Source organism: Salvia splendens, chromosome 20, assembly GCF_004379255.2.
Source record: "Salvia splendens isolate huo1 chromosome 20, SspV2, whole genome shotgun sequence".
NCBI classification, from domain to species: Eukaryota; Viridiplantae; Streptophyta; class Magnoliopsida; order Lamiales; family Lamiaceae; genus Salvia; species Salvia splendens.
In genome coordinates this window covers 24,302,134-24,319,911 of record NC_056051.1, presented here as the reverse complement: position 1 = coordinate 24,319,911, position 17,778 = coordinate 24,302,134, and the positions used below count along the sequence as shown (strand labels likewise).

General features: G+C 37.5%; 3 protein-coding genes and 1 pseudogene across 4 annotated transcripts; 1 reads left to right on the top strand and 3 right to left on the bottom strand.

Annotated features, from left to right (window-relative positions):
- Positions 1–1,146: 1,146 nt before the first annotated feature.
- LOC121782575 (dipeptidyl aminopeptidase 4-like) lies at positions 1,147–6,106 on the bottom strand. 2 transcript variants are annotated; one of them, XM_042180468.1, is made up of 6 exons: positions 5,903–6,106; positions 4,852–5,356; positions 4,176–4,367; positions 3,403–3,432; positions 2,168–3,271; positions 1,147–1,949 (listed from the first exon to the last, which is right to left on the bottom strand). In XM_042180468.1, the coding sequence occupies exons 2-6, from the start codon at positions 5,293–5,295 to the stop codon at positions 1,398–1,400; spliced, it is 2,322 nt and encodes a 773-aa protein (XP_042036402.1). In that variant the 5' UTR covers positions 5,296–5,356; positions 5,903–6,106; the 3' UTR covers positions 1,147–1,397. The 2 variants fall into 2 exon arrangements, with proteins under 2 accessions (XP_042036402.1, XP_042036403.1); XM_042180469.1 differs by lacking the exon at positions 5,903–6,106 and adding an exon at positions 5,560–5,810.
- Positions 6,107–7,991: 1,885 nt separating this feature from the next.
- Positions 7,992–10,180, top strand: LOC121783051 (annotated as a pseudogene).
- A 110-nt stretch (positions 10,181–10,290) lies between these two features.
- On the bottom strand, positions 10,291–12,067 carry LOC121783052 (E3 ubiquitin-protein ligase SINAT5-like). Its single transcript, XM_042181091.1, has 3 exons — positions 11,454–12,067; positions 10,861–11,247; positions 10,291–10,746 (listed from the first exon to the last, which is right to left on the bottom strand). Exons 1-3 carry the CDS (start codon positions 11,658–11,660, stop codon positions 10,381–10,383), a joined length of 960 nt encoding a protein of 319 aa, XP_042037025.1. The 5' UTR covers positions 11,661–12,067; the 3' UTR covers positions 10,291–10,380.
- Positions 12,068–12,761: 694 nt separating this feature from the next.
- LOC121782809 (CLP protease regulatory subunit CLPX1, mitochondrial-like) lies at positions 12,762–17,647 on the bottom strand. The gene is made up of 15 exons (XM_042180766.1): positions 16,763–17,647; positions 16,633–16,691; positions 16,349–16,449; positions 15,896–15,975; positions 15,577–15,627; positions 15,105–15,179; positions 14,924–15,001; positions 14,596–14,652; positions 14,330–14,400; positions 14,141–14,240; positions 13,727–13,831; positions 13,523–13,585; positions 13,302–13,424; positions 13,052–13,198; positions 12,762–12,972 (listed from the first exon to the last, which is right to left on the bottom strand). The coding sequence occupies exons 1-15, from the start codon at positions 17,282–17,284 to the stop codon at positions 12,901–12,903; spliced, it is 1,704 nt and encodes a 567-aa protein (XP_042036700.1). The 5' UTR covers positions 17,285–17,647; the 3' UTR covers positions 12,762–12,900.
- Between the last annotated feature and the right edge of the window lie 131 nt (positions 17,648–17,778).

Here is a 17,778-nt window from a genome sequence, read left to right as displayed (position 1 = left end):
AATATTATGATAATAAAACAAGTCCAAGTTTAAACAATTAAACACATAAACAAAAAAACCCAACAATTAAATCCCACATGCTATGCAGCCGAGCATAAATTCTTTTTCACGATTTTGATTTCTTCTTTTAATTTACTTTTTTTTTCTTCCCATTTTATTTTTCTTTTTAATCATGAGCGGGACACTTGTCACCAAATTGTCCAAATTTTAATTCTTAAAAGAATATAAAGGTTGCAGACACTATATTTTCAATATCCTTACCTTTAATTTAAAATTTCATAGATAAAATATTTTGAGTACAAGCATAATCGAATCATCAATTTCATAGACTTTGTAATTTGAATTATTTTAGTTATTTGAAAAAACATAAAATCCAATTAAAACATACCTAAATAAAATACATCTTAACTTAACTTTTTATTTTAATATTTCTTTTATACAGATACATTAGTTTTTATTCTAATATTCCTTTATAGATATATTTTGATTGTAATACATATTTTAACTTAACTTTTTACTACATGATCACTTGTTTTCGTATTTCAAATAAAATATTAGGTTTTCTAAATTTGATTGCATATTTTTTATTTTAAAAAAGAAATTGAATGAAACAATAACTCAAAAGGTATAGTATATCAATAAATTATTTTTTTTTAAATTATTATTATTTTAAATAATATTATTTTTTATTAAATTTTAGCACCGGCTAATTTATATTTCTGGTTCCGTCCCTGATGTCAATGCAAAGGTTAAAATGAATTTCACAATTTTTCATAGGTATATACCCTTGTCATGTTAGTTTAATCATGTGAGTATGTGACTTAGTAATTGGTAAGATTTTCTCTACCAAATCTCTTGAATATTGAGATAGGGGTTTGGCTGAAATAACTTTTTCTTTTTTATTTTATTTTATTTAATTGTGTTAACATTAATTATTGTTCAATTTTTATAAATAAAGAAATAGTAAAAAATTGATCAACTATAGGAAAAATGGTTATCCCACAACAGCGCCTTCGAATGTGATAACGCAACAATATATTCGTTAAAATATAACTTTCCAATTTACTCTCTGCTCTCTCTCTCTCTCCAGGGGAAAATAGATTTTCATTAATAAATGATAATCAAGTGTAACGATATCATCATTCATTTGCTAAAATTAAATATATTTATTTCTTCGATCGCCAGTTATTTTGAATATTATTACGAGTTTCTTCTCCTTTCTTCTCCTCGGAGATATAAAATGAAACTGTTTTTCCTTCCAAGGCTTCATCAACTATGTACACCACAAGATTCTTATTTCACATCATTTGAAACAAAAGTTTAGGAGGGCACTCTATCTTCAACGAGCTTCGTCGAATCGACAAACCTGAATTTCCTCGTTTCTGTTGCAACATCATCTACAAACTCCGTTCGATGAAATCCCAGATCCTCTCCTCCATGTATACGCGGTCCATAAGTCCGCGAGGCATGTGGCGCTCGTCTGGGAATATCAACAGTTCATAAGGCTTCCTGGCAGCCACGAGCGCGTTGACAAGCCTAGCTGTGTGCCTGAAATGCACATTTTCATCTATCATCCCGTGCACCAGGAGCAGCTTCCCTTCCATGTTGTCGATGTGATGCATGACAGAACTGTGTAAATAGCCCGATTCGTTTTCAGAGGGCAATCCCATGTACTTTTCTGTATAAAATGTGTCGTATCCATCCCATGATGTCACAGGAGCTCCGGAAACTGCACATTTGAATACTTGGGGGAATTTTGCCAGTGCCATTGCTGAGAGATATCCGCCATAACTCCATCCGTACAGTCCAATGTGGCCGTCTTTAGCTAACCCCTGCTTGATGAGCCATTCGGCTCCAGTGAGTTGATCCTCAGCATCAATCTGACCGCATTTGTACTTTAGCGCACCTGCAAACTTGAGCCCTCGTCGAGCAGTTCCTCTGTTATCCATCTGAGAAAGGAATAGCAGCCAGAATAAAGAAAGAATCAAATTAACATCTCCTTTATAAAAAGTAAAACTAATAAAGAAAACAGTGACAATCACATGACAAAAATCCAGAGCATACGAAAACGTTTAAAGAATGCTTGTGTTGGACCGCAGATAGCATATGTTCCAAAAGTAAATAATAAGTGGCAAGATGAGATGCAACCCAAAACAAAAAATCCAACCTTCCAACCTAATATGCCTTTACTACTGAGATACTGAGCTCTCATATCGACTGTGTTTATCCAAGAATCACAGACTAGCTGTATGCTGGGACCACCGTAGACGTGAACCATTGTCTTGTAAGGTGGTGGTCCGAATCTTGAAGCATCAGGTTTATATAGTGCCCCATACAAGGTACTTCCATCCTTAGCCTTCACCTGAACTATTTCAGGAGGCACAAGTGCGAGTTCCTTAAACCTGGGAATGTTGACAGGCTGCTCATAAACTGACGCAATGAAGCTTCCATCCAGCAATGAGTGTAGGGTGATTTTGGGAGGTGAATCCAAGGAATCATAGATATCAACAAACTTTTGCAACTGGTGATCAAGAACAACAACATGCCTTCCCTTTCCCTGGGTCAATCTTAGGGGAGTCTGTAAGGAACGGCTACTATCTGGGAACAACTCCGTCCGATAAAGATGCGATTCCAAAGGGCCATCCAAGGTTCCAGTGAAATATAAAATTTCAGTAGCCTCGTTTACACCAGCAACGTGCTCAACCATCCAATCACCTTGAGTAATAGGTCCTAAACACACGCCATCAGCATCGTACAAATACAAATGCCTGAATCCAGTTCTTTCGCTTGCCCAAATGAATCCTCCAGATGATTGATCAGGTAATTTGTCTAAAGGAGTGAAACAATCATGCAAATTGATCCAAGTTTCACTATCTTCTTGCAAAATTAGTTCTCTCTGGCCAGTTTTAATATCAAACTTGAGGATTTTCAGTTTAGAATGAGTTCTATTTAACACCTGAGCAGTAAGAATGTTTCCGTGCATCCAATTGACTCTTGCCAAATATTCCTCATCTTCTGTCTGATCACCTCCGCAGAGAAGATCCATCCAACTAACTGGTCCACCAATGGCAAGAACAACTCCCAAGCGGACTTTCACGTTTGGACCGCCAGCAAAAGGGTATGCATGGTCTTCCTGTGCATCTGAGCCCACTGAACTCTTACCCTGGTGCATGATCCTAAAAAGAGGTACCTCTGATGAATCAACCTTGGTAAACGCAATAAATTTGCTATCTAATGACCACCAGTAACCATTTTTCCGGTCCATTTCCTCCTACAGGAAGAAAATATATATCTCAGTTAGCAAACACATTTGTGAGTTTTTCCTTTGTCATATTGGGAATGGGAGAAATGTTATGTAAACCAGGCAATAGTGGCCCTCAACATGTTTCAACAGTAACGCACCTGTGCAATGAACTCAGCAACGCCATGTGTCTGAAATAGCAACACAAAAAACTTGCATTAGCAGTTAACAAATGACATAAATATCAACATCTGAACTGAAATAATGGGGAAAACGATAATGGGTATGCATTTGTGGGGATAAGGGTGAAAGCAAAGCATAAACCCTCTTCTATGCAGTTATAATTTAATACTACTATATTTTTCCTTCCACTGAAGTTCCTAAGTCTATCATTGTTCTTTGTGAAGCACCAAAAGGACAATATTTTTACTTTGGTAGCACTTATTTTGAACTCCTAGCGAGGGATGATGAAACCTATTAAAAAGAGATCTTTTAACTCAAACTCAGAATATAAATGGAACTCAAGGCGTCTTAACAGATAGGCAATCAAATCAAGTTAGATGGAAAGGTCAAATGATTTAACTTGAATATGTACTTGATAAGTGCTTATAATTTATTGAATGATACTTATATAAAGTCTTTTCTTATACAAGTCTTATTTAATTATTACTTGTTCGTATCTTTTTGTTGTTTGACAAGCCAGTGATGGCATACTCATATCGCAAATAAAAAAGGGGAAGACTGCAAAAATCTAACTTCTTCACGATGGTTTACGAAAAAAATATGTAACAAAAAGAATTGGGAAATCTATGATAATTAATCTGACATAAATACAATTCACTAGGCGTACACATGTACTAGTACTCAGTGGTGCAAGTAGCACAAATACTAGTAGAGAGACTAAATTGAACATAGTATGGAACATGATGCTTACTATAGTATTGTCATTAGCGCCCACAGTCAATTGCTTTGACACATTGTACAGAAGGTTAGACACGTGAAGCTCATTATCCCTCACATAGGCAAGCATAGTTCCATCTGGGGAGAGATGTGGGTCTATAATCGGCGAACCAGAGACACTTGGGATCAGAAGTTCAGTCTTGCCATCATTTGTCTGGCTATAGATCTGCTCACATGTAGCAGTTGTGCTTTAGTTCATGGTAAGTACTAGAAACCTTAGATTTTTAAGTCATGTAAAACACTAAACAAAGCAACAAACAGAACTAAATTTTCTAAATAATGAAAATGACTAGTTAATGCTGCTATTCATGTTTCATCAGAAACTTTCCTCAGTATTAAAACTGCAACCAATGAAGAAACTTCATGGTTTCTTTCATTAGTCACTGCAACCAATATTATTAGAAAGCTCATGTTTTCAAGGACTGTAGTTAACCTCATAAATTATTCAAAAACAAAACAATTTTGCATTAATGTCTGATTTGCTAATCAAATTTACTTTTCATGAACAAATCCTGAGCAGAGAAGAAATATGGAGTGAATGCAAGACATTAGTATTTGATGATCTTCCTTTCACCAAATTAGAATGTCAAATGTCCAGTACGATGAAATGTATAGCACATGAACAAGATATAAGATCTTAGGAAACACACCCCGGCTGGCAAAGGCACAATAAGTCGTTTTCTCCTCGGGCTGGTCTTTGCCCATTCATAGCGTGTCACTCCCAAGCCTCGCTCTCTTAACCTCTCCCTTCTCAACTTCTCCTCAGCAGATAAATTATGTTCATCAAGACCACCATCTGGTGGTCTAAAGAACAGCTCATGTTTCCCAATCTTGGGATCAAATACAAACAAGTTTCTGTTCAAAGTCTGATCCTGACTGAACAAGTACGCTATGAGGCTATTATCGAGGCTAAAACTAATTGCAGTCGGCACTCCATAACCCGGTAAAGGATGCTGGGCTATCTCTTCAACAGGGAATATACTGCAATTGTCCAGAGCATTTGCAACAGTTGCATCAGTTACAGGCATTTCGTTAACAAACAACCACGAACGTTTCAGATTCTTCTTTTTGCCACTCTCATTCAGAGATTGCATTACAAAATAAACAATCCAAGATTGAGCAATTCATGCATCAACGCGCACATACTGTACAAATCTGCCAACGAAAAGGAAGCAAAAATCGTCAAAGCATGCTTTAAACAGGAAACCAAACAGATCCCAAATCTTTCAATATGCACATACTTCATCACTTCAACTCATAGAAAACAAGGAAACTACAAAAATGATACATTTAAAAAAATCACATTGCATACTAAAGGAAACATAAAAATTATCATTTTTCCATTGAAACTAACATACACTGTACGTAGGATTTCAACTTAACGAAGCTTAAACCGAAAAATTTGGACAAATTAAAGCTACTTTATGAAGCTGCTTTTTCAAGCTGTGAAAGAGAGGGGAAAAAAGCTTCTTCACTTTTCATTCCTCCACATCGAACTCAGCTTCTCAATCTCAATCTAAAATAGACACGAAACAGTGGAAATCGAATCTTCAAACATTGCGATCCAAACACAACAACTTAGCAACCAAATTAATCAACGATTAGGGCGATCCCTCTATACAAACTACTACTAATTAATCATATTTAGGAAGTATTATGAGCTCTTAGCAATAAACCGCGAATCCAAATATGCAATCTGACCTGTCTCTGATGATCCGGCAATGATGAAAACGAATTCGGATTCCGGAATCGGATTCGAATTCAGATTCCTTCCAATAAATACAACTGATTAAATCAACAGCTGAACGCAGATTTATCAGAAAATCACGGAATTTCGGAGTAAATTCAGAAAGCAAAAGGCTTTGAAGGGATTGATGTGAGAGTGAATAGATGGTAATGTGATAATTAATTGAAAACAGTTTTTGTGGGAGGAGTGGCGCGTAATTGCACCGTCAACATACGCGCGTGCGATTATTGGAGTTAATCTAGCTGGAGAGTTTTAACTTTTTCTTCAATAATTATCTGATTATTGTTATCTGTTACCATCAATAAAAATTGTTTTTACCGTAAAATGCTGATTTTTATTACACAAATTGGGTTTAATTTTAGAAAAAAAGTTATCTGTTCATGATAAAATAAAACATTTAATTAATGTATTAATCCTATTTATACTTATAAAATAAGTTTCTATATTTTTTTATAGATTTAGAGAGGATGTTTTACCATTAGACATAATATGATTACATAAGTGGAGTAACATAACACAATGAAGAGATGCATCAATTCATAATGTAATCTTATCTTACAAATGAAATATTAATATTGAATTACTAAGTCAAGAATTACTTATTGTGCAGAAACAGTGACACATGAGACATTATAATTTTAGCTATTAAGTTATAAATAAATATGCTCAATAATGGGAAATGGAACATTCTCTATGAAACAATGTCATAATAAATATGCACATATAATATCAATGATCCATCTAGGGTGATTTTCTTCTTATTTTATTAAGAAGGGCTCTATCAACTATATATAATAAATTAGTAATAGTAATAATGGAATAATTATATTGTAATATATAGGACAATTGAAATACAATAAAGTGTTTGAAATACAAATTTCATATTTTCTCCCTATTTACTTGGTGCATACTGACTTATCCACTATATGTCACGATCGAAACACGACCTTAAGTTTAAAAAATTATTAAAAAAAAAAGATTATGGTAGTCGCTTTTAATCAATGATACACATAGAAATTGTAAAAAGATTAACATTACATCGTTTTCTTAAGAAATTATTGAGCCACGTACATTTGTTATCTTAAGGGTGTGAAAAGGGAAATTGTGTGACATTTATTTTGTCCCTTGCCTGAAGTTTGTAGTATAATATAGAATCAATAAATTCCAATATTCATGGCTACCATATTTGGTTGTGAGAAAGTGATTGTACCTCGACACGTGACCACTCAACTATCATATGATAATCAATATCCATTTCTAATAATGTGCATCCATTTGAATAAAATTATAAGTCGGCTCAGTTCTATATATATGAACCAAGAAAAATACGGAATTGAAATAAAAGCGTGAAAATAAAATAGAAGGATAATTGATATTTCTTGATTGAATAGGAAGAATACAATGCCTCCTATTTATAAGACTACCCTAACTTAGAGAATAAGAAAATAAATATTCTAATAATATATGAAAAATATATGTTAAATCAATACTAAACTAAATAATAGAAATATGGAGATATTCGTAGAGATAATCTCGTATCACCCTTAACACAAGGCCGTTTAACTACCAAAGCTAACCTCTGCATTGTAGCAATACCAGAGGTTAAGTGATTCAAACTAATGATATCTATGGTGATTGCCAACTTACCATTACAAGCAATATCAATGTCTAAAAAGTCAACAATTGAACCATCATAACTGCTATTAATAGGAAGATTCGAACTCGATACACTTAAGCGCTAACCAATTGCACCCCCAAGTCATAGTGGTTATGCCTCTGCTTAATGACTTTACAATTTAAGTATTTCCTGATTTATGCTTATATCGTTACAAAACAAAATACAATAAAAATACCACTAATAGCATTGCAATTTGTGCATGAATAACATTATAAATGAACAATAGCATTATATTTCTACAAAAACATTACATTTCTAAAATACAGGCCAACAAAAACTACAAAGCCCATACTTGAGTTGACAAAATATAAATAAAGCCCCATTATGGCCCAACTAATAACTAATTATTTCTGAAACATAAACCCCTCTCTCTTTTCACACACAACACACAGTAATCAATCAATGGCGCTTTCCAAACCCTCATTCCTCAATCAGCTCGTCAGAGCTCTAATTTCCCGCCACCACGCGCCGCCGCAGGCCTATCTCCTTGTCCGCCGCTTCTCCTTTGCCACCCCGGAGGAAGCCACCGCCGAGCGCCGCCTCCGCATCGAGCCGCCTCTCTCCGCTCTCCGCCAGCAGCAGCAGCAGCCCCGCCCCGGCGCGGCAGAATCCAAATGCCCCGAAGCTCCCCGAGCCTGCCTCCACACTCTCCGGAACCCGCCTCAACCTCCACAACAAAATCCTCAAGCTCATACGCGAGAACGATCTCGAGGAGGCGGCGCTCTTCACGCGCCACTCGGTCTACTCCAATTGCCGCCCTACTATCCACACCTGCAATGCGGTGATGGCAGCACAGCTGCGCCAGGGAAAATTCGCCGAGCTCCTCACGTTCCACCGCTTCATCACGCAAGCCGGCATAGCCGCTAATGTCGTAACATACAATGTCCTCCTCACTCTTTATTTTGACTGCAGGAAGCTCGATTTAGCCCTAGAGCAATACCGGCAGCTGATTAACGATGCCCCTTTCAATCCATCGCCTACTACATATCGCATTTTGGTTAAGGGATTAGTAGATAATCCAAGTCGAAAAAGCAATTGAGATTAAGAGCGAAATGGAGACAAAGGGGTTTAAGCCGGATCCTACTGTCTATTCCTATTTGATGGCAGGGCAGGTGAAGAATTCGAATGCAGATAGTGTTTTTGAGTTGTATGAGGAATTGAAGCAGAAATTGGGGGCAGATGAGATCTTGGATGGGGTGATATACGGGAATTTGATGAAAGGCTACTTTTTGAAGGGAATGGAAGCAGAGGCCATGGAGGTGTATGACAAAGTTCTCGGTAAGGATTCCACAGTTAAGATGAATGCAGTTTCGTATAATTATGTCTTGGAGGCTTTGAGCAAGAATGGAAAGTTTGATGAGGCATTGAAGTTGTTTGAGAGGATGAGGAATGAGCATGATCCTCCGAGGAAATTGAGTGTGAATTTGGGTAGCTATAGTGTTGTGGCTGATGGTTATTGTGCAGAGAAGAGATTTGATGAGGCTGTTGAGGTTTTCAATAGCATGGGAGTGAAAGATGCAATCCTGATACTTTGTCGTGTAATGTGCTGATTGATCAGTTGTGTAGTAACAACAAATTGGCGGAGGCGGTGGAGCTGTACCAGGGGATGGCTGATAAGAATGTGAATCCAGATGAGTATACCTTTGGTACACTGGTGGATACTTGCTTGAAGGAGAATAGGCTAGTTGATGCGGCTAACTACTTTGGGACAATGGTTCAGTTGAGGCTTAGGCCAAACCTGGCAGTCTATAACAGGCTTGTTGAGGCGTTGGTTAAGGCTGGCGAGGTTGATGAGGCGAAATCTTTCTTTGACTTGATGGTGCGAAAGCTGAGGATGAATGATGATACATACAAGTTCATCATGAATGCACTGTCTGGGATAGGGAAGCATGATGAAGCGGTGAAGTTTATTGATGGAATATTGAGGGAGGATCCCTGGGATTTCACCGGGGAGTTGGAAGAGTTTGTTAGGGAATTGTTGAAGAAGGGATGGAAGATGAGGTGACGAATCTTAAGTTGCAGTTGGAGAAGGAGAAAGCTGCTGCTGCTGCTGCTAAAGCTGCTGAAGAAGCTGCAAAGGCTAAGGCTAGCACTAGTATAGCTATGGCTGATCTGTTGTCTTCTAAGTCGTTTGGAAAGAAGCTGGATGTGGAAGAACTGTCAGCTGAAGGCAAAGAGGAGGATTCTGTTTCCACAGCTCCGGAAGTGGAGAACATAATTAGGAATGATGCCGCAGAAAATGAGGAAGTACTGTCAGCTGCAGGCAAAGAGGAGGATTCTGTTTCCACAGCTCCAGAAGTGGAGAACGTAATGAGGAATGATGGCGTAGAAAATGAGGTTATTGGTGAAGAATCAGCAGAAAATGAAGGCAGCAGTGTAAATGAGAAGTAACTGCTTGACTTGGAGGTATACTAGATAGCAAGTAATTGTTTTATTTCTCAATTGTAGATATTTTGAGAATCTCTCCAATTTTGTGCCTGCACCTCAATCCTTCCATATTATATGTCATTGAATTTGAGATGCAAGGATGATTATTCGTAAGGTATGATGTGCAGTCATTTTAGTGTATAATATGGATTCCACTTCTCATTGCAAATTGTTGCCAAGCATTGACCTTAATATCAGAAGCATGTTAAGTGTTGAATCTAAACAATGGTAAAAATCTTAAGCAACCAAAGGTAATGGTATTAACTCTGGTAATACATGAACATCATGCAGGAGTAGAGAAGTTAAAAATTACAGGAGTGAATCTGATTAGGTAGAAAGACTAGGTACACAAGCCCCAGCAGAATCTGGATTCTGATGCTCCTTCCAGATCCTTCCGGTAACTCTGAGCTTAAGCTCCTTCTTGTCGCCTCCGGAGAAGAAGAGTGCCATGTTGCGTTGGATGATAAGACCGTCGTGGCTATCCCTAACCTTACGGTGACTATCTCTAATGCTTCGTGGGGTGCCTTCCCATGTGAGCTTTCTACCATTTCCTCCTACCTCTAAGCTGTAGCTATAGTTTCGGGCTTCAACTTCGTCGCCCATGAATCGTAGGAACGCCATGTAAACAGGTGCCATTCCCATCTGAAATGCTTCAAAGTGAAGGCAGAAATATTGCCCAAAACAATTGAATACCTGACCAAACAGTGAAAAGAATATCACGACATGATATAACATTCCATGGATGTAAGCACATCAATCTTAAATAGACTTCTCAGAGATGATTATGAAGAAAAGCATTGAACTCACAGTCAACATCCATGTCGCATTTTCTGCTTCACGAGGATTTGACTTCACGTATCTGTGATTGAACGTGCATCCTGAGTGCATGTCCACTTTATGGTCGTCTCTCAAGTGAGCAACGAGATCAGGAATGTCTCCTGTTACTATACATTCTGATCCAGCATATGGACAACTATATGGCCGGAAATTGCAAACTGCTTCGTGTTTGGGTTTGCTGTAGTATGGGAATATCTCCGGGCAGCCTAGCGAGTAGTACCTGCAGGGCAGCTCTAGCGACTCTGCAACCTTCTCAAGCGCCAAGCACCTGATGTCCCCTAGCTCTTGTCTGCAGGTAGGGCACCGGTTATGCACCCGTGCCTTGCATGTCGAACAGATAGTGTGCCCATTGTGACACTGCAGAAAAACAAGAACAACATATACCATACATCATTCATTCTGATCAACTATACACTGTTTCTATCTAAAAAGAAACATAATCCTACAGTGTTTCTATCTAGAAAGCATGAAAACCATAGTTTCTAAACCATCTGAAGAAACTAGCATTACCTATAATCACATATCATTCAAGATAACAAAACACTGTCTCAAAATAATCAAACCTGATGGATTGGGGGGTACATGGAATTTGTGCAAACAGGGCACTCCAGCAATTCATGAACACTAGTAGGGGTAATCACAGAAGATAACAAATTATGAGGTTTTGAAGAATAATGTTTCTTGGTGAAAAAATGTGAAGATATTTCTTCATCCTCAACTCCATCTGATGCATAAACACACTCCACATTTTCTGTTTCAATTGTTGGCATTTTCAATTAGGGAAGGAAAACAAAATCCCAAAATCACACCCAATTCAAAAGACCTAATTTTGTTTCAAAATTAGCACCAAATCCCGGCTTGTGAAATAAAGCTCCAACCTTCGGTATGACATCAACAGCCCATTTCAGGAAATCTAATAATTTGATGAAATATCAAATTCGTACTTCTAAAAATTTGATTTTTTTTGCAGAAATTTGAGACCCCCACTCCCAAAAAATACAATATTTTCTGGAATTAAGGGGTCTGCTTCGTATTTTATGCCCTGTTTTCCTCCTCCCTTAAATTTCTGTTCAATTAAGGGAAGAAGAAACCAAAAGAATTTTGCAAGAAAACTGGAGTAAATATTGAAAGAGATCTACAACAAAACAATCAGAAATGATCACCCCTGAAAAACAGGCTCTCTCTCTTGATCATGATATGATTAATTTTAGAAAGTTAATCCAACGGTTATATAAATATTTATTTTAGTACCTTATTTGTTGATTCATGCATCTAATTAATATTATATTCACTAAATATAATTTCAAACTAATCCACACCTGTGTAATCCTACTATTAATTTTTAGAATAATATTGTAATTATGACATAATTTCATAGCGTTTAAAATGAAGATACAGTATATTTTAATCCAATCCGACAAAGACTACATTTATTTGGATAATTATTAGGATCTAAATATTAACAAAGAGGTTTATCATTAGTTGAGCCAACCATTCAACCCAACCAAAAATATTGTTCTGTCTCAATCGGAATAATCTTATTGAATTTTTGTAGGAGTCTATAGATTAGTATAGTTGGAATAAAACATACTCATTATTAATGAAAAAAAACAGCTCAATTTAATCCATGATGATAAGTGATAACCGCATAGAGTGGATTTTAAACCATAAATTTAAATCTTCAAAACAAAGTGAAAAAGACTAGATTTGGATTCCATTTTACGCCATATGTAACCAATCATATTTACAAAGAAATATTATGAATATACTATAATTAACTTAGGAATGCTTATTTTTAGAAGCTTACAAGTTACAAAAATATTTGGATTATAAAAAGAAAAATAGAAAGTATAAAAGAGGCACCATATTCATGAGAGAATGAGAGATCATCATTCCTTCCATTTACATGTATAAAGTGGCAACAAATAAGAGAAAAGTTTGCTACATCTGCTAAATAAATTATTCAGTTTTATTATATGCTGCTGTACATGTCTCCTTACTACCCAAAGTTTACAATGCTGCAATGGAGGGAAGCTCTTGCTCGGCCTCGCCCTCCCCTTCGCTCGTTTCTGCAGGCGCCGCCTGCACCAGAAAGATAGCATCAGATAAAATAGACACGAGAAGACGAGCAATCCCTATACTCTCGTGCCGTCAGCAATACCTGCGGCTTATCTTGTGAAGAGTAGCGCTCGTATGATCCCTTGCCGTAGAGGATTTTTGCCCCACAGCCACGCCCCTCGGATCCAATCGACTCTCCATCTACCACGACTGCGTCTATTATGTCATCTCCGGTTCTGACATCAGGGATCTGCACAATGCATTATCTAAGTATCGATGGCAGATATTTGAAACTAGGATGTATCATAGCTGTGTGAAGCTGCAAGGAATCACGAGAGGGGAGGATCACAAACCTCGTACATTGCATCCATCAAAACGTTCTCCAGCATCGCTCTTAAACCCCTAGCTCCAGTGTTCTTGGTTATTGCTTTCCTTGCGATCAATCTCAATGCATCCTCCGTGAAGTGCAACTTTACCTGAGAAACGAGTGCATAAGAGCGTGGAATCAAAGAAGATAAGATGTAAAGTGATCTTGAGATTCATGTTTCTCGATGGAGGAGGAAAGACGCCTTACTCCATTCATATGGAACATTTTCTTATACTGCTTCCCTAACGCATTCTTAGGCTCGGTTAGAACCTGAAAAATAATTCGATCAAGACATGTTACAAAAACACTAAACATAGACTCAAACTTTTTGGAGATACTAATATCACCAAATTTGAAAAAAAATTCTGAAACCAAAACCGAGCACTTCGTCATTCAGCCAAAAAAATGCACCTGAACGAGCTGATCCTCAGTAAGTGCCGACAAATTCACAAGGATAGGAAATCGCCCAACAAACTCAGGTATTAGCCCGTATGCAATAAGATCGCTACTCTCAACCTGCAAATTGTATTGAGTCATCATCAACATCAACATCAACATCAACATCACCATTATGTTGTATCTTTCAATGAGAACTTCCACGAATATGCTAGGCATCTTGACTGCGAAAAAATTGAAATTCGGCCTAATAACTCAATATTCTGATAGTCTGGAACGACTTTTACAAGCAAGTAGCACACAAGGTGTTGGTTTAGGATATGTTTCTCAAACATACAAACACTGTTGTAAGGAAAAATTGCTATGCTTGCATGACAAATGGAATAGAAATGAGCACAGTTACGAAAACTATGCTGCTAGTGTGCTTACTGTTTCTAGTAAGGATGAGGTTACAGCAGCACTTGTAACAGCACCTGTTCTCATATTAGCCCGTACAGGCGCACCAAACCCAATGGAGGAATCATGACGTCTGAGATGTATTTCCACAATATTTTAGTTTAAGACTCCCGGTAGGCACAGAGATGGTGCATTTCACTCTAATAGGTGAAGTTAGATTACCTTTCTGAGATTGTTTTTTCCAGGTCAATAAAGGCTCCGCCACATATAAAGAGGATGTCTTTCGTGTCAATCTGCACAAGAAAGCATAAAAAGAGAGACAATGAGAGGTGGCAAAAAATCGTAAAACTATGCATTTTGATCCTCTTACGGTTTTTATACTAAAAAACAATTACCCTTTTGCCCTCTTTTGCAAAAGATACCATTGTGTTATCGAACCTCGCATATGATGCCAATTACTATGCTGGGTAATGATGTTAAGTTGTTACCTGAATATTATCACCTCTTGGATGCTTCCGAGCACCCTTCTCTGGGACATTGACCACCTACAGAGCAAAATGTTAGATGATAAAAATAAATCTCTTAATTGGGTGACTCATACTCTGAGTTCAGTAACATATCACTGATTATACAATCCATTAAGTCATCCAACATCTAAAAGAGACCAGATTGAGGAAGCTGATGTGTGTACGAAAAAACCAAGCCTAAACTGATACACCTTATTAACATGAGATTTATGTGACAATGCTAAGGCGAGTCATGTTAGCAACATAACAAAGAAATCCACATGATTCCATAACATGTAAAAGTACTTACAGTTCCCTCGAGCATTTTCAACAGTGCTTGCTGGACACCTTCCCCGGATACATCCCTACTAATGTTTAGGCTCTCGGCCTATGGATTAAACAAAGAACAAGTTGGATATTAGAAAGCTATATAAGATTTCACAACACAGTTGACGATTTTGGAAAGTTAATCAGTTGGCACAGTATGCGACCTTTTTCGTTATCTTATCTACTTCATCAATATAAATTATCCCCTGCTGAGCAGCCGAAACATTATAATCTGCAGCCTGAAATAGAAAAAGAAAAATATTATAGGTACTGAACTTGGCAAACATTTAAACCTTGATAAGTATTAAAATTCTGAAACATTTTGAACACAATGATCTAATTGGCACGTTTAAATTTTTAAAAGAAACAAAACTTTTCACTTATCCTTAAAATAGAGAGAGCTGTGTTTTAGTGACCATCAAGAGTTGGAGAAGCCGACAAAAAAAACAAGGAATACTAGATGGAGAGGAATAACATGCATCGAAATAGCCAACTACAAAATTTTATTTATACCACTCTAGAAAGATCACAAAAAGAAATTCCATATTTGGGATATAAAATCACGAGTAAACGGAACCGTGAAAAAGGATCTGAATGCAAACACATTCCGGAAACATTATACTATGCTATGCTTACCGTAAGCAGCTTGTATAAAATGGACTCGACATCTTCCCCAACATATCCTGCCTGAAAAATGAGAGATACTTTTCGTCAGAAAAAAGAAACAATAAAACATGATTTTTGTTCAAACTGTTGGATCATATTGTAATTGTTTAATTGTTAAAGTTAGAAAACTGTTGACTTGCAATGGGAAACCCCTCTTCATTACAGCATCAAAACATTCAATCGTTTTCTTCATGAGAAAAATTCTACCAGTCCAAAGTTTGGCAATACTTCCCCAATCAAATCATGCCAAATTACCAAACTTCCAAAGTGAAATGTGGAAAAGACGTGCCTGAGTAAGTGTAGTTGCATCAGCTATTACAAAGGGAACGTTCACCAACCGTGCCAAAGTTTTGGCGAGTAGTGTCTTCCCTGTCCTTAAGATGACATCAGAAGATCACAGTGAAACAGTAGAATAGGAGAAACGATACGCATTCAAGTAAATGCAGAAACCAAGACAATAAAGTGCAACTGAGTTGGAAAAATACTTCCCCTCCAACCAGCTGAGTTGGGAAAATGAGGAACCATTATTGATCCGCTTTCAAAAAAATGTAATATTTATAAAAATGCAGAAACCAAGTATTTGAACCTGTTTGCATACTTTGAAGTTCAGTTCACTAAACTAATTTTCACAAGTCATACTACATGCTCAGAATATCATGAAATACTCTGAGAGGAAGAGTTTTTCAACTATCTCTACATAGCGAAGAATACTAGAAATGAACCCAGTCATTCAGTAAATTACCTGAACCAGTTGGTCCCATCAAGAGAATGTTGCTTTTCTCAAGTTCAACATGCTCATTCTCCTTCCCATCGGTTTTGTTACCATCCACACTCTCAGCAGGCCTAACTTTCAAGGCATAGCATAACATCAGATATTCATATATCAAGATAGAAGAATTCAGCATCATTCTGATCACCTAATCCACACAGGAGAGATGGATTGTAATGTAAATCCCTATCAACACATGAGCCTAAATTAAGCTAAACTAAAACCTATCACAAAATCAAATGTCACAAAGTAATCACCTCTGCGAGGAGTCACTATATATCCTCTTGTAGTGATTATACACAGCTACAGCAAGAACCTGCAACAACAAACCCCATTAGATTCCATTACATACAAACTCTATCCCCAAATCATAATTGAAAAATTGACCTTTTTAGCTCTCTCCTGGCCAATCACAAACTTGTCAAGACCTCTACATATCTCCTTGGGGGTTGGGAAGTTCGACCCAAGGTTCGACCCGCCCCAGCACCCGTCCTTCTGGCCTTGTCCAAACCCCCCACCCGAGCCGGAATTGGAGCCATCATTATCCCCCACTTGAAACAATTTGACGCCTGGCCTCACCACAATCCCATCACCCCCTGCTCCCCCCGGTGGCTGCCACACCTCCGGCGGCTCGCCCTGAGAGCTTAAATTCTCAATTCTCCTCCCATTCTTGAAGAATACCGATGTATTGTTGCCGCTACCGATGTAGAGGGGCTTGAATGGGGTGAAGCTGAAACCGCAGCGCGATAGAAAACTCGAGCTCCGGTGATGATTGCTGCCGGAAACGGAGCTCCACTGGAAACGGTTGGCCCGACCCGCTTGCACATGGGTCTGGATGAAGTACCTGAATTGCGATGCAGCAAGTGAAGCTGTATCTCTCGATGACTTTGACCTCAGCGCAGCAGCCATCAAGAATCTTCGAGGAATCAACTAGAGATGAGCTAAATAACAATTTGCAGCAGATACTTATTGATATACACTGAAATATGGTACATGAATTTTGTTAATTTTACAGTGAAACTGGAAATGGGTTTGGGATAATAAAAGGGAATCGAGAGAGGGTCGCACACAGATTCTCCAAATTGACTGATCGATGAAATTGCAGTAAAGATTGGATTTTTAGGGTTGAGGAAGACAGATTGAGAGTGAATTTAGACAAAAAAAAGGGGGTTATTTCATCAGGGATATGAAATATGATTGAATAGTTTCGTTGTCGATGACTGTAAAGATTAAATCTTTTTCCTGTGGGTCGAAATATTGATTATTTATAGCAATATTTAAGATAATTATAGTTACATCTAGAAATATCCTGTCTTTCTATGGGCGAAAGAGCTAGGAAACAAATGTATGAAAATGAAACAAAAACAAAGCTTTCTTTGTAACTGATTTCTACAAAAAGTTGC